General features: G+C 43.5%; 1 protein-coding gene across 2 annotated transcripts in view; it reads left to right on the top strand.

Moving 5' to 3' along the window:
* LOC137421662 (uncharacterized) overlaps positions 1 to 13,394 on the top strand; it is a 102,569-nt gene that overhangs the window by 51,456 nt on the left and 37,719 nt on the right. For both annotated transcript variants that reach the window (XM_078787148.1, XM_068107943.2), the window contains exons 3-5: positions 6,395 to 6,544; positions 6,716 to 6,811; positions 9,529 to 9,652. In XM_078787148.1, coding sequence (XP_078643274.1) covers positions 6,395 to 6,544; positions 6,716 to 6,811; positions 9,529 to 9,652 — 370 coding nt within the window. The remainder of the gene's footprint in view (positions 1 to 6,394; positions 6,545 to 6,715; positions 6,812 to 9,528; positions 9,653 to 13,394) is intronic.

Here is a 13,394-nt window from a genome sequence, read left to right as displayed (position 1 = left end):
GTCAACAACTGAATGTGAACTTGATCTTCCTCTTATTCTTCTTTAATGGCCACAATTATTTCAACTTTCTTGTGGGGTTGGCCAGGGGAAGCTTGACCCAAGTCTTTTACGAAGCGGCTGGTCAGGCCTGAAGTTCGAATACAGTTAGGGCAGGAATTTGTAATTTGGTCATGGTGCCGGCGATGGACACCGTGAGATCTTTTCTTTATTAATTAGTCCACTCATTCCACTTTATTCCATTTATTCCACGTCCACTCATTCCAATTAGTCCACTTTTTTAATTAGTCCACTTTATTAATTAGATCATTAGTCCACCAACTAATGCCAATAGATGGGACACCAGTTTAACGTCCATCTGAGGGATGACACACATTTATGAATCACCCTGCCTGTGAAACACCTGGGTGGCAATATGCAGCTGGGCCGGGATTCGAGCCGATGCCAGCCAGCTTAAAGGCGAGTGTGTGAAGGTGGACTTGATCTGACAAAGAGATGGTGCAAAATTTGGTACAGTCTTTGTGACCTCAGAAATGATTAGAAAGCCAATAAACCTTCGTAAATTAACAAGGAGAAAAAGACATAAAAGGTCATAGCCCCTGTGGTTTTAGTAATTTTGCTGTATGGAGTTAAATGCTTTCAGTCGGCCATCTTTGGTCGGGTTACAAAAACAAAATCTTCTGCATATGTGTACTCTCGTGTGTTGTATTTTATTTTATTTTTTTGTATACTGAATCGAGGCTCGTGAAAGAGCTAACATTTATTTCACAAACAAATCAACCAGACAAACAAAATATATAAAAAGAGGGAGTGGAAGACAAGATGGGGAGAGAAGGGGAAGCACACAAACACAACATTTGAGAGCAGGGAGATGTGTGGGAGGGAGAGGGCTTGGGGAGAGGAGGCGTGGGAAGGGGGGGGGGGGTGGGAGAAGTATAAAACACAAGGACACCAAGGACTTCCAGGACAGAAGTTGGTATTTCAAAAAGGTGGATTTGGGGTGAAATTAGCGGGGGTAGAAAAGATCAAGGTTTTGGATGGGGGAAGATAAGAGATGGTGGTGAACAGCTGTTTTAAAGACCTGGAGGGTGGAGTGGGATTGAAGAGAGTGAGGGAGTTTGTTCCAGAGTTGGGAGAAAAGAGGAATGAAGGAGTGAAGGTGAGCAGAGAGTCTTGATTTTGGCAGTTTAACTATAAGAGGGTTGCAGGCAGATCTTGTGCGACCTGAAGGAATATTTGGGGGACAGAGCCCAGAGAGAGCTGGGGGGGGGGGGGGCAAGGCCAGAGAGGAGTCGGTAGAAGACTGAAAGACCACCAACCTGTCTGCAGTGAGGGAGTGAAAGGCCCTTGGAGTTAGCTTCATCGCGGGAGATTCCAATGATTCTGAACGCTTTGGTTTCAACAGCGTGAAGACGAGCTCGGTGTGAGGCAGGAGCACCAGCCCAGATGGGAGAGCAGTATTCCATTGAACTGCGGATGAAAGCCTTGTATGTGGTGAGGAGCTCAGGTCTGCCAAGGAAGGACTTCGCACGACGGAGGATGCCCAGTCGGCGACTGGCTTTGGAGGCCAGATTTGAAATGTGGTTTTCCCAGGAAATATCATGGCAGATATTGAGACCCAAAAGCTTGAGTGACAGAATTTCCTGGAGAGGATTATTCAGAAAGTGGATGGGAGGGTTGTCCAGTCGGTCTTTTCAGAGAGACATCGTAAGAGTGTGAGATTTGTCAGGATTGAAAGACATGTTCCACTTGTTTGCCCAGTCTGTGATTTTGTCCAGGTCTGCAGAGAGTGAGGAGGCTGCAGACTGCCGATCTGAGGGATGAGGAATGGAGCGACAGAGAGTAGAGTCATCAGCAAAGAGATAGAGAGGATTTTCAAGAGAGTCAGAGAGATCATTGATGAAGACCAGAAAAAGCACAGGGCCCAGAACACTGCCTTGGGGAACTCAAGCCTGAACAGGAAGAGGAGATGAGAGAAACCCATTCGGGGCCACACGTTGACTACGACTAGAGAGGAAGTCCGCCAGCCATGCGTGGAGATTTCCATGGATACCAAAGGAGGAGAGTTTGGTGAGGAGAACGGGGTGCCAGACCGTATCGAAGGCACGTGATATTTCAAGGGAGACAGCTCTAATTTCCTGTTTGGCATTGAGGACCTCCATCCATTGTTGAGAAAACAGAAGGGGCATGTCCAGAGTAGAGTGACCAGGTCTGAAACCAAATTGATGATCAGAGATCAAGCCATTGGAGAAGAGGAAATATTTCATATCTGAAGCAATGATGGATTCCATGACTTTGCTGATAATTGGGAGAAGGCTGATTGGTCTGTAGTTGTTAGGATCTGTTTTTGCACCTTTTTGTGCAAAGCGGTGATGTTGGCTGATTTCCAAGCAGATGGCAGATGACCTTGAGCAAAAGAGAGGGTGAAGAGAACAGAGAGAGGGAGTGAAAGAGCGGAAGAACAGGATTTTAGGACCCGTGGGCTGATGCCGTCAGGTCCAGTTGCAGAATCAGAGTCGAGGGTTGACAGAAACTTTTCCACCTTGTCAGGAGGAAAGGACACAGAGTCCAGGAGCAGCTGGGTACGACTGGGTATGGTGGGTACAGAGAGGGATGGGTTTGGGACACAAGATTTAGAGGCAAACACAGAGTTGATGCATTCAGCTTTTTCACGTGCGGAGTCAGCCGTGTAGCCATTTGAGGTGAGGGAGAGGATGGAGGGGGAATAAACACCAGAAACAGATTTGACCAGACGCCACCAGGATTTGGAAGAGGGAGACAGATAAGAGAGTTCGGTCTTGAGAATGGAGACATATTGTTTCCTGGCTCTCCTGAGGGTGGGCACACACTTGTTTCGGGCTTTGTGAAAGGAAATGAGATTCCCTTCCGTTGGATTTGCTTTCCAGCAGACGAAACACAACAACACAACATGCATTTTAAAGGCCATTTTCCCTACTAGAGCGGGGGTAGCAAGTTGTTTCTGGGCAACAGCCTCACCACAAGATTACGTGTACCATGGATGGGAGGAAGGGTATGACAACTGAAGACGAGATGGAATAAATCTGTGCATGATAGAGAGCAATTTACTTTGGAAGAATTCCCAGGATGAGTTGATGTCAGAGGCGGTAAAGATGGGAGACCAGTCCAGAAGATTGATGGCTGCTTGAAGACCGTGCCAGTTTGCCTGAGTGAAATGCCAGACTCGTCGATGCTGAGGAGACTCTCTGGGAATGGTCAGAGAGATGTCCACTTTAACAAGCACGTGATCAGATGAGCCGAATGGAGCAGAAGAAGAGCAGCAGACATTTTCAGGGAAGTTAGTCATAACCAAGTCCAGAAGAGAAGATGCTCCGTTGACTGAGATCCGGGTCGGGAAATTGACAGATTGTGTCAGTCCCAGTGAGTCGCAGAAGTCCTTTGCTGAAGAGCCATGGCTGGTGAGAGAGGTACCCACACCCAGCCAACTGGCATGGTGACAATTGAAATCACCACATATGAGGAAGAGAGAGTTGGGATGGGTAGATAGAAGTTGGTCCATATTAATCAGACAGCGAGATGGAGATGGAGTCATCACAGTTTGGTGGACGGTACAACACACATATGAACAAAAGGTGGGAGTGAAGGGGAAGCCGTAGCCAAAGGTATTCCTGGGGGTGAGTGGAGAGAGGGCAGTGCAGGGTGAGTGAGGAAGAGAGTTTTTTATAAAGATAGCAACCCCACCTCCAGGACAAGGCTCAGGTCTATCACACCGGAGGAGGGAGTAACCTGGGAGAGATACCAAGGAATCAGAGACATCATGAAGGAGGAAAGTTTCTGTTAAGCAGATCACGTCTGGTTTGTCAGAAGCAACTTGTATGGAGAGATCAGTCAAGTTTGAGCGAAGGCCCCGAATGTTTGAGGTCCATACCGTTAATGAAGTGGAAGGGGGAGCATCGGATACAGAACAGGGGGGGGGGGGAGGGGTAGGGTAAGATGTGGAAGAGGAGGAAGAGGTAGGGAGAGCTGTTGAAGGTGTGTCAGAGATTTCAGAATAGCTTGGAGAAAGGGAAGAATGGGGCGGACAAAAGGTTTGATGGTGATTGGGTGAGGCACAGTGAGGTGTTATTTGAGGAGGGGGAAGAGCGAGGCAGAAGGTTGGGGGAGATGAAGGTGAAAGTTGGAAGGGGGAAGAAGCGGGGAGGACGCTTTGAGGAGGAGGGGTGAGAGGGGAGTCTAGGAGGGGAGGAGCGAGGGAGAGTCTCGGAGGGGAGGGATGTGGGGGAAGTTTAGGAGGGAAGGGGCAAGGAGGGAGATTTGAAAGGGATGGGTGATGGGGAAGATTTGGAGGGGAGGGGCAAGGGGGAAATTTGAAAGAGATGGGTGATGGGGAAGATTTGGAGGGGAGGGGCAAGGGGTTAGATTTGGAGGGGAGGGGTGATGGGGAAGTTTTGGAGGGGAGGGGTGATGGGGAAGTTTTGGAGGGAAGGGGTGATGGGGAAGATTTGGAGGGGAGGGGTAAGGGGGAAGATTTGAAAGGGATGGGTGATGGGGAAGATTTGGAGGGGAGGGGCAAAGGGGAATATTTGAAAGAGATGGGTGATGGGGAAGATTTGGAGGGGAGGGGAAAGGGGGTAGATTTGGAGGGGAGGGGTGATGGGGAAGTTTTGGAGGGGAGGGGTGATGGGGAAGTTTTGGAGGGAAGGGGTGATGGGGAAGATTTGGAGGGGAGGGGCAAGGGGGAAGATTTGAAAGGGATGGGTGACGGAGAAGATTTGGAGAGGAGGGGCAAGGGGGGATATTTGAAAGAGATGGGTGATGGGGAAGATTTGGAGTGGAGGGGCAAGGGGGTAGATTTGGAGGGGAGGGGGTGATGGGGAAGTTTTGGAGGGGAGGGGTGATGGGGACGTTTTGGAGGAAAGGGGTGATGGGGAAGATTTGGAGGGGAGGGGTGAGATTGGATTTTGAAAAGGGTACGATTAATGGGAAACGAACATTTATTGCAAAATGAGTTTCTTGAGACCTTCGAGTCAAAAATACGTTTGAGGACGCTGAAGGAGGGGTGGAGTGCAGGAGAGTTTCGGGAATGTAGAAAAAAGGAACTGTAAGAGATGGTTTTTTTTTTTGGATTGAATAGATTTGGTGAGCAAGTCGAAAGCATCCTTTTATAGAAGAAGAAGAAAAAGGTGTTATAATATACGACAGAATACAGTTCTCCAGGGGAAAGTTTCAACATTTTTAACAACGTGATCACTTGATCACGATCAACGTGATCGAAAAACGAATGAACAAATGAGAACAACGAATAAACGAATAAGAACAGAGAAGGGAATTTTTTTTTTTTTTTTTTTTGAGTTGAGATTTTAAACAAGGAAGTATGGGGTGAAAGACTGGGACAAAAACAGAGAACGAAAGTAATTGCAGCGCAATCGACGAACCGCTGAGAGAAAAACAAAGCCTCAAGGTCGGACACGGTCGCCTACTGGGCCTCAGAATACGCGAGACGAATTCACCGACGATTTTGTATACATGTATGAAAAATTAACACCGAGAATCTTACTAAAGACACACTATAGGTACACACACCGAAAGATAGATACAGTTTCGACAAAGACACAATTGTGAAAAATTACTTAACTTCGAAAGCGTGAACGCATGGACAGCTTCGAAAAAACGTGACCTCCAACTTGCGCATGCGCAAAACCACAAAATTTGTGCCAAGTTTGAACAAAATCGGTCCATGCATGTCCGATAAATGGTTGGGGACACGTTTAAAGTAACAAAATGGCCGCCAGTCGGCCATCTTGGATATGATCTCGAGAAAGAATGAAGTATGTATGTAAGCCATCATTCTTTATCTGTGTGCCAAGTTTGATTGGGGACAAGTTTAAAGTAACAAAATGGCCGCCAGTCGGCCATCTTGGATATGATCTTGAGAAAGAATGAAGTATGTATGTAAGCCATCATTGTTTATCTGTGTGCTAAGTTTGAATAACATCGGTAAATGCATGTCCGAGAAATGGTTGAGGACGCGTTCAACATCAGGTTTTTTTTTACAACTAAAATGGCCGCCAGTCTACCAGTCGGCCATCTTTGATCAGAATCTTTGTGTATTGCCATATTTGTGTTTGGCCATCGTCTATTGTCTTTGTGCCGAGTATGAACAAAATCGGTCCATACATCTCCGATATGTGGGTGTGGACGGACGGACGAACGGACACGACCGAATCCAAAAGCAGCCGTTTCAGACTAAGTCCAACGGAGGCTAATAACTTTGCATATTTCCTTCAGGTAACTCTAATATTGGCAATACAGTATAGATAACTCAGATTCAGCTATAACGTTAACTGTTACTATGTTCGGTGCTTTATCAGTGTACTTCGTATGCATTTGTGTTTTAAAGCCAAGTGTGGGTCACCAGGCTATGGTCAGCAGCTCACACTGAGGTTCGGAGCAGCTGGATTGCGAACTCTGGGCATAAGAAATGCCGAGGTCTTGCAAAGCCTAACTGGCCAACAAAATGACCTGCATGCTCCGAGGCATCAGCATCCCAGGATGCTGAATCAAAAAAGCAAGTTTGTTTACACACCCACACACTATTGTATACAACTCACACATACATTCCTGTCTTGAACAATGAAGGCCAACCTGCACATATATAGAACATTTTCTTACACAATTTCAACAACAAATCAGCACAACTTTAACAGGAACAAATAGTCTGTGCACCCCTCACCTTCAGGTGTACATCCCATGTATGTGTGGGCTATGAGAAGACCGAGAGTTGTTCAGCGATCGATGAGTCTGCAAGACAACAGTAAAGTTGGCTTCTTATCAGGTACGTAGCAGAAAGAGCTGAAATAACAAACTTATACAATTGTGGTGCTTTGGTAACCACAGGAAAACGAGGATTGATAAGTCGATCCAATATGTTACGTAAAGTAAATACTAAAATAATTATAGAGTAGACTCCACTTAAGCATTGGGACAACTATCGGGGACGCCTCTTCACGGTGGTTGTACCTCCCCAATGCAAGTCAGGGGCCAAATCTTCCCCATTCTTCCCTGTTGCTCGGATTCGTCCGGGCAGCGCGGTGACAGTCAGAGTGCAGATCGGTCCCCATGCACCGGCCCTTTCCCTCTTGTCCTTGTCTTCTCTCTCTATCTCTTTTTCTCTTTCTTTCTCTCTTTTTCTTTGTCTCTTTCTCTTTTTCTCTTTTTCTTTTTCTCTTTCTCTTTTTCTTTCTCTTTTGCTCTTCTCTTTTTCTCTTTTTATTTTACTCTTTTTCTCTCTCTCTTTTTCTTTCTCTTCACTCTTTCTCTTTTTCTCTCTCTCTCTCTTTTTCTTTCTCTTCTCTCTTTCTCTTTTTCTCTCTCTCTTTTTCTTTCTCTTTTTCTCTTCTCTCTTTTTCTTTTTCTCTCTCTCTTTTTCTTTTTCTCTCTCTCTTTTTCTTTTTCTCTCTCTCTTTTTCTTTCTCTTCTCTCTTTCTCTTTTTCTCTCTCTCTTTCTCTTTTTCTCTCTCTCTTTCTCTTTTTCTCTCTCTCTTTTTCTTTCTCTTTTTCTCTTTCTCTTTTTCTCTTTCTCTTTCTATTTTTCTTTCTCTTTTTCTTTCTCTTTTTCTCTTTGTATTTCTCTTTCTCTTTCTTTTTTTCTTTCTCTTTTTCTCTTTCTATTTATCTTCTCTCTTTCTCTTTTTCTCTCTCTCTTTCTCTTTTTCTCTCTATCTTTCTCTTTTTCTCTGTCTCTTTTTCTTTCTCTTTTTCTCTTTCTCTTCTCTCTTTCTCTTTTTCTCTCTCTCTTTCTCTTTTTCTCTCTCTCTTTCTCTTTTTCTCTCTCTCTTTTTCTTTCTCTTTTTCTCTTTCTCTTTTTCTCTTTCTCTTTTTCTCTTTCTCTTTCTCTTTTTCTTTCTCTTTTTCTTTCTCTTTTTCTCTTTGTATTTCTCTTTCTCTTTCTTTTTTTCTTTCTCTTTTTCTCTTTCTATTTATCTTCTCTCTTTCTCTTTTTCTCTCTCTCTTTCTCTTTTTCTCTCTATCTTTCTCTTTTTCTCTGTCTCTTTTTCTTTCTCTTTTTCTCTTTCTCTTCTCTCTTTTTCTTTTTCTCTCTCTCTTTTTCTTTCTCTTCTCTCTTTCTCTTTTTCTCTCTCTCTTTCTCTTTTTCTCTCTCTCTTTCTCTTTTTCTCTCTCTCTTTTTCTTTCTCTTTTTCTCTTTCTCTTTTTCTCTTTCTCTTTTTCTCTTTCTCTTTCTCTTTTTCTTTCTCTTTTTCTTTTTGTATTTCTCTTTCTCTTTCTTTTTTCTTTCTCTTTTTCTCTTTCTATTTATCTTTTTCTCTTTCTATTTCTCTTTTCTCTTTCTATTTTTCTTTTTCTCTTTCTATTTCTCTTTCTCTTTTTCTCTTTCTATTTATCTTTATCTCTTTTTCTTTTTTTCTCTTTTCTCTTTTTCTTTCTAACTCTGTCGTGGCCCTAAATTTTACAAGGCGGGGGTACACCATCCTGGATGTGGCGGATCTCTAGGTCGCTAGGGGGCCAAATCTTTGCTAGGGATCCTGTGACATCGACCGGCTGTCTCCGTGCTGCGGGCTTGTTGCAGAGAACTGTCCAGGGCTACACAACAACAACAACAACAACAACAACAACAACAACAACAACAACAACAACACAGTGTTGACCGAGAAAGCAAAACAGAAACTAAAAACGGGATTTTCTGGAAAAACAGGATTGGTTTTATTTACCGATGTTTTCTAACACAGGAACCATTTAGCCAGGGATACATCCGGACCGAGTCGAAGTGGTCCTAGAAAATGATTGCTTTTATTAACCGTGGTTTTATTAAATGGCGTCTACTGTATTAGACATCAGTTTGATCTCAGCCAAGAATTAAATACTAAAATTATTGTGAAAGTACTAGAAAGAAGGATCCTACTATTAATTTGCAGTAGATTGTATCAGATGCGGCAATAAATGTGAATTGTTGCTCCCAGCTTCCCGGCTCGATGACAGAAGACGCCATTTGTATTTTTTCCGCCTCCATCCCTACCCCGTTTAGAATCCCGTGCGGGCGCGGACAACTTGCCAGTTCAGTTAAATTACATATAAGTAATTTTAGTTAACATTCACTTCAGGGAAAGGATTTACTGAGGACCCTTGGAAATCTCAATGAAGTTCGAACATGTCATGGAAATTGCTGATCAGTTGCAGCTGAAGGAGAACAATAAGCACAATGTTCCAGGAGCGTGTCCAAGATGCTTAGAGATATCTATTCATGATGAAGATAAATTTTGACTGATTGTGTGCGGTCAATTAATCATTATGTCTGCCAGTTGGCCATCTTGGGTATGATCTTGGATAATGATTATGATCATTCAAATTTGATTGCTTCCAGATGATGTTAATTGATCTTCAGTTGATGATTTTCTGAATGTATGCAGCAGATACAAATGGATGGTGTGTAATGTATGTTAATAGGTTTTGTGAATCAGAATGTTTAATAAAGGTGACATCTAACGTTGTTATCACAATCTGTAAAAATGACATAAGGACATCGCTTATTTGCAGAGGCAGAAAGGTTCTCGGCTCCCCGTGGAGTGAACTTCCGCTTCCTCTCGCCAACGGCCGTCCTGATTCGCTGGACCGATCCCGTGTACGAGGCTGGAATACGAGAGTTTAATGGGATCACCCGGTAAGGAGCTCCCGGTGCCATCAGAAAGTGAAAAGGATTCCTGCGTAGTGTAAAGGAAACCGTAGACCATGCTGAGACAGCAGCTCGTACCGCACTTCACGAGATGCCAGGAAGTGTCTGGTGTGAGTATGAGTGTTCGGGGAGCTTGGTGTGCAGCTGGCTTCCAAATTACATGCAAATGTCATGTTAAAAAGAGCTATAAACTCTCAAGTATATCCCAAAAGATGGTCAGATTAATTCATGGATTAGGCTGGAAAATGTGTAAGTCACACTAAAACGGCTGTTCACCACCATCTCTTATCTTCCCCCATCCAAAACCTTGATCTATTCTTCCCCCGCTAATTTCACCCCAATTCCACTTTTTTGAAATACCAACTTCTGTCCTGGAAGTCCTTGGTGTCCTTGTGTTTTATACTTCTCCCTCCCCCCCCACCCCCCCCCCCCTTCCCACGCCTCCTCCCCCCAAAGCCCTCTCCCTTCCACACATCTCCCTGCTCTCAAATGTTGTGTTTGTGTGCTTCCCCTTCTCTCCCCATCTTGTCTTCCGCTCCCTCTTTTTATATATTTTGTTTGTCTGGTTGATTTGTTTGTGAAGTAAATGTTAGCTCTTTCACGAGCCTCGATTCAGTATACAAAAAAAAAAAAAAAAAAAAAAAAAATGTTGTGCAAGGATTTTCAAGGAGATATAAGGAAATTTAAGATATACGAGGAATCAATTTGGTTCACCAGTGCCTTTGCCATATCCATACCCACATCCCATGAACTAAATATATCAATTTACATATCTTCTTTATGCTGACCCCATCCTTCCCATTTCCTTCGCAGAGTAGGCGCACCATGGACAAATTCCAAATTCCTGCCCGAAATTATAGAGGGAATTACATCAGCGGCATAGCCGCGCCCTCAGCCGAAGACGCTACACCGCAAGCTTGTTCTCCATACGAAGAAGATTCTTACCATTTATTTTTAAATGGGATTTTTGGCTCAAAAAGGAGCTTGAGCATAAATCACAGGCAGGATAAAGACATTGGTTGGTGTCCATCAATGCACTTTTTATGAATTACAAGGATATTAGCAAACAATAAGCAAAGTATTTGCTCTCTATTGGTGGGAAAAGTACTTCTCAGAAGACTACAGACCTACCAGATACTCAGTGTGGCTTTCGTAGTGGTTGCAGTACAACAGACATGATCTTCACCCTCCATTAAGTCCAAAAGAAGGCAATAGAACGAAGCATGCCTTTGGTTATTTCGATGTTGACCTCTTCTCCAAGGCCTTCAACTCCATCTGTAGAGAGGCGCTGTGGATCCTACAAAAGTACGGTTTCCTTCAAATTTGTAACGATCAGTGAGAAGTTTATGATGGCATGCAGGCCCATCTAGCGATGTCTGGATCAAAATCCTACAGTCACGTGAAAAAGTAAGTACACCCCATGTAAGGTTTTGACTTTTTCAACATATTTCAACATACAGCTATTTGATCTTCATTTCAACAAAATTGATAGATAAAGGTGATATAATATAACAAATATCATGAAACATTTACATTTTGTAGTCCATTGTATAATTTAAATAAACATAAATGCAAATTTTGCATGTGGAAAAAGTAAGTACACCCCTACATTTATCACTACTTCAAATACCTAAAATTAGAATCAGGTGCATCAGCTCAGGTGCAAATGATTAGAACATCGTTAGAAAGGATCCTGGAGGAACCTGTCTTATTTAAACCTCAGAAATTTAGTTTGGTTTGCTCTTTGATGTTGAAGTGTGTGGCGTCACCATCCCTAGATCAAAAGAGCTCTCTGAGGCCTTCAGAAAGAAGGTTATAGATGCCTACGAGTCTGGGAATGGATTTAAAAAGATCTCCAAACAATTTGAAATTAATCATTCGACTGTCCGGAAGATCATCTACAAGCGGAGAAAATTCCAAACAACTGCCAACTTCGCCCCAGCAAGTTCAGCCCTAGAGGAGACCGCAAGATGCTGAAAGAAGTCTCGAAGAACCCCAGAATGTCATCACGGGACCTACAGGTAGCTCTTGCCACTGTTGATGTCAAAGTGCACGAGTCTACCATAAGAAAGAGGCTGCACAAATTTGATCTGCATGGGAGGTGTGCCAGGAGGAAACCTTTGCTGTCCAGAAAGAACATCAGGGCAAGACTAAAGTTTGCCAATGAACACCTAGGCAAAGACCAGCACTTCTGGAACAATGTGCTCTGGACAGATGAGTCAAAGGTAGAGCTATTTGGCCACAGTACCAGAAGACATGTTTGGCGAAAACCAAAGACAGCATTTGACCACAAGAACCTGATACAAACTGTAAAGCATGGTGGTGGAAATATTATGGTTTGGGGGCAGCTTTGCTGCATCAGGGCCTGGGCAGCTCACCATCATAGAATCCACTATGAATTCTTCATTGTACCAGAGGGTGCTTGAGGATAATGTGAGGCCATCTGTCGGAGAGTTGAAGCTCAACCGAAGGTGGACCTTGCAACATGACAATGACCTTAAACATACCAGTAAATCCACCAAGGAATGGCTGAAAAGAAAGAAATGGAGGGTTCTGGAATGGCCAAGTCAAAGCCCGGATCTAAATCCCATCGAGATGTTGTGGGGGGATTTGAAACGAGCTGTGCATGCAAGAAGCCCCTCAAACATCGCACAGCTGAAAGAATTCTGCATGGAGGAGTGGGCAAAAATTTCTCCCAGTCGATGTCAGAGACTGGTAGACAGTTATAAGAAACATCTACTTGAGGTTGTTTCTGCCAAAGGGGGCAATGCCACCTATTCGAGCCAAGGGTGTACTTACTTTTTCCACATGCGAAATTTGCATTTATGTTTATTTAAATTCTACAATGGACTACAAAATGTAAATGTTTCATGATATTTGTTATATTATATCACCTTTATCTATCAATATTGTTGAAATGAAGATCAAATAGCTGTATGTTGAAATATGTTGAAAAAGTCAAAACTTTACATGGGGTGTACTTACTTTTTCACGTGACTGTATGTGAGTCAATCACTTCCCGAACCAAATCATAGCAAATGGTTTCAAACAGGGCTGCGGGCTGACCCCCATATTGTTCACCTTGTTCCTCAGGGCAGTCTTGGAGATATACTCTGACGAAGTTGACCATGGAGTTTTCATCAGAACTTGACATGACAGGCAGCAAATTGCATATTTTAGAATGATAATCGCGGATTAGAATGATTTGGGATAATGAGATGTAACCACTCCAGATGAAAAAGGTGTCACCATGTTGTGTCGCAAAACACTATTGATCGTTGCAACCTGCTCTACATCAGTGAGAACAAACGACGTCTGGCCGACAGAGGAGCCGAGCGTTTGGGTCTATAAACCTAAACACAACTGGCCTTCTGGTGGCAGTTCATTGTAATCTTGTTTACCATGCTAAGGATAATCTCCCGGTGTGTGGTATGAAGGTGTGTTCCAGTGATTTGGACAGAAAACGCCGAGAAGAGATTGCCACCAAATAATTAATTGTTACATTCCGGGGTTTTCCTCATCCCAACACGTCATGTGATTAATTATTCATGCATCCCAGTCACCAATTGTGCACACATTTGATTCATTACACTGTGTTTGGCGGTGGACGTTTGGGTTCTTCAGTTCGTCAATACTCTCGATCCCATATCTTACTATAAATTCACCAAATGTCCGTCTGTCCGTTCGAAGGTACCGCAAAAATGGCTGAACCGATCGCAACGATATTTTG

Source organism: Myxine glutinosa, chromosome 1, assembly GCF_964187855.1.
Source record: "Myxine glutinosa chromosome 1, kmMyxGlut1.1, whole genome shotgun sequence".
NCBI lineage: Eukaryota > Metazoa > Chordata > Myxini > Myxiniformes > Myxinidae > Myxine > Myxine glutinosa.
This window is presented reverse-complemented; position numbering and strand designations above follow the sequence as displayed.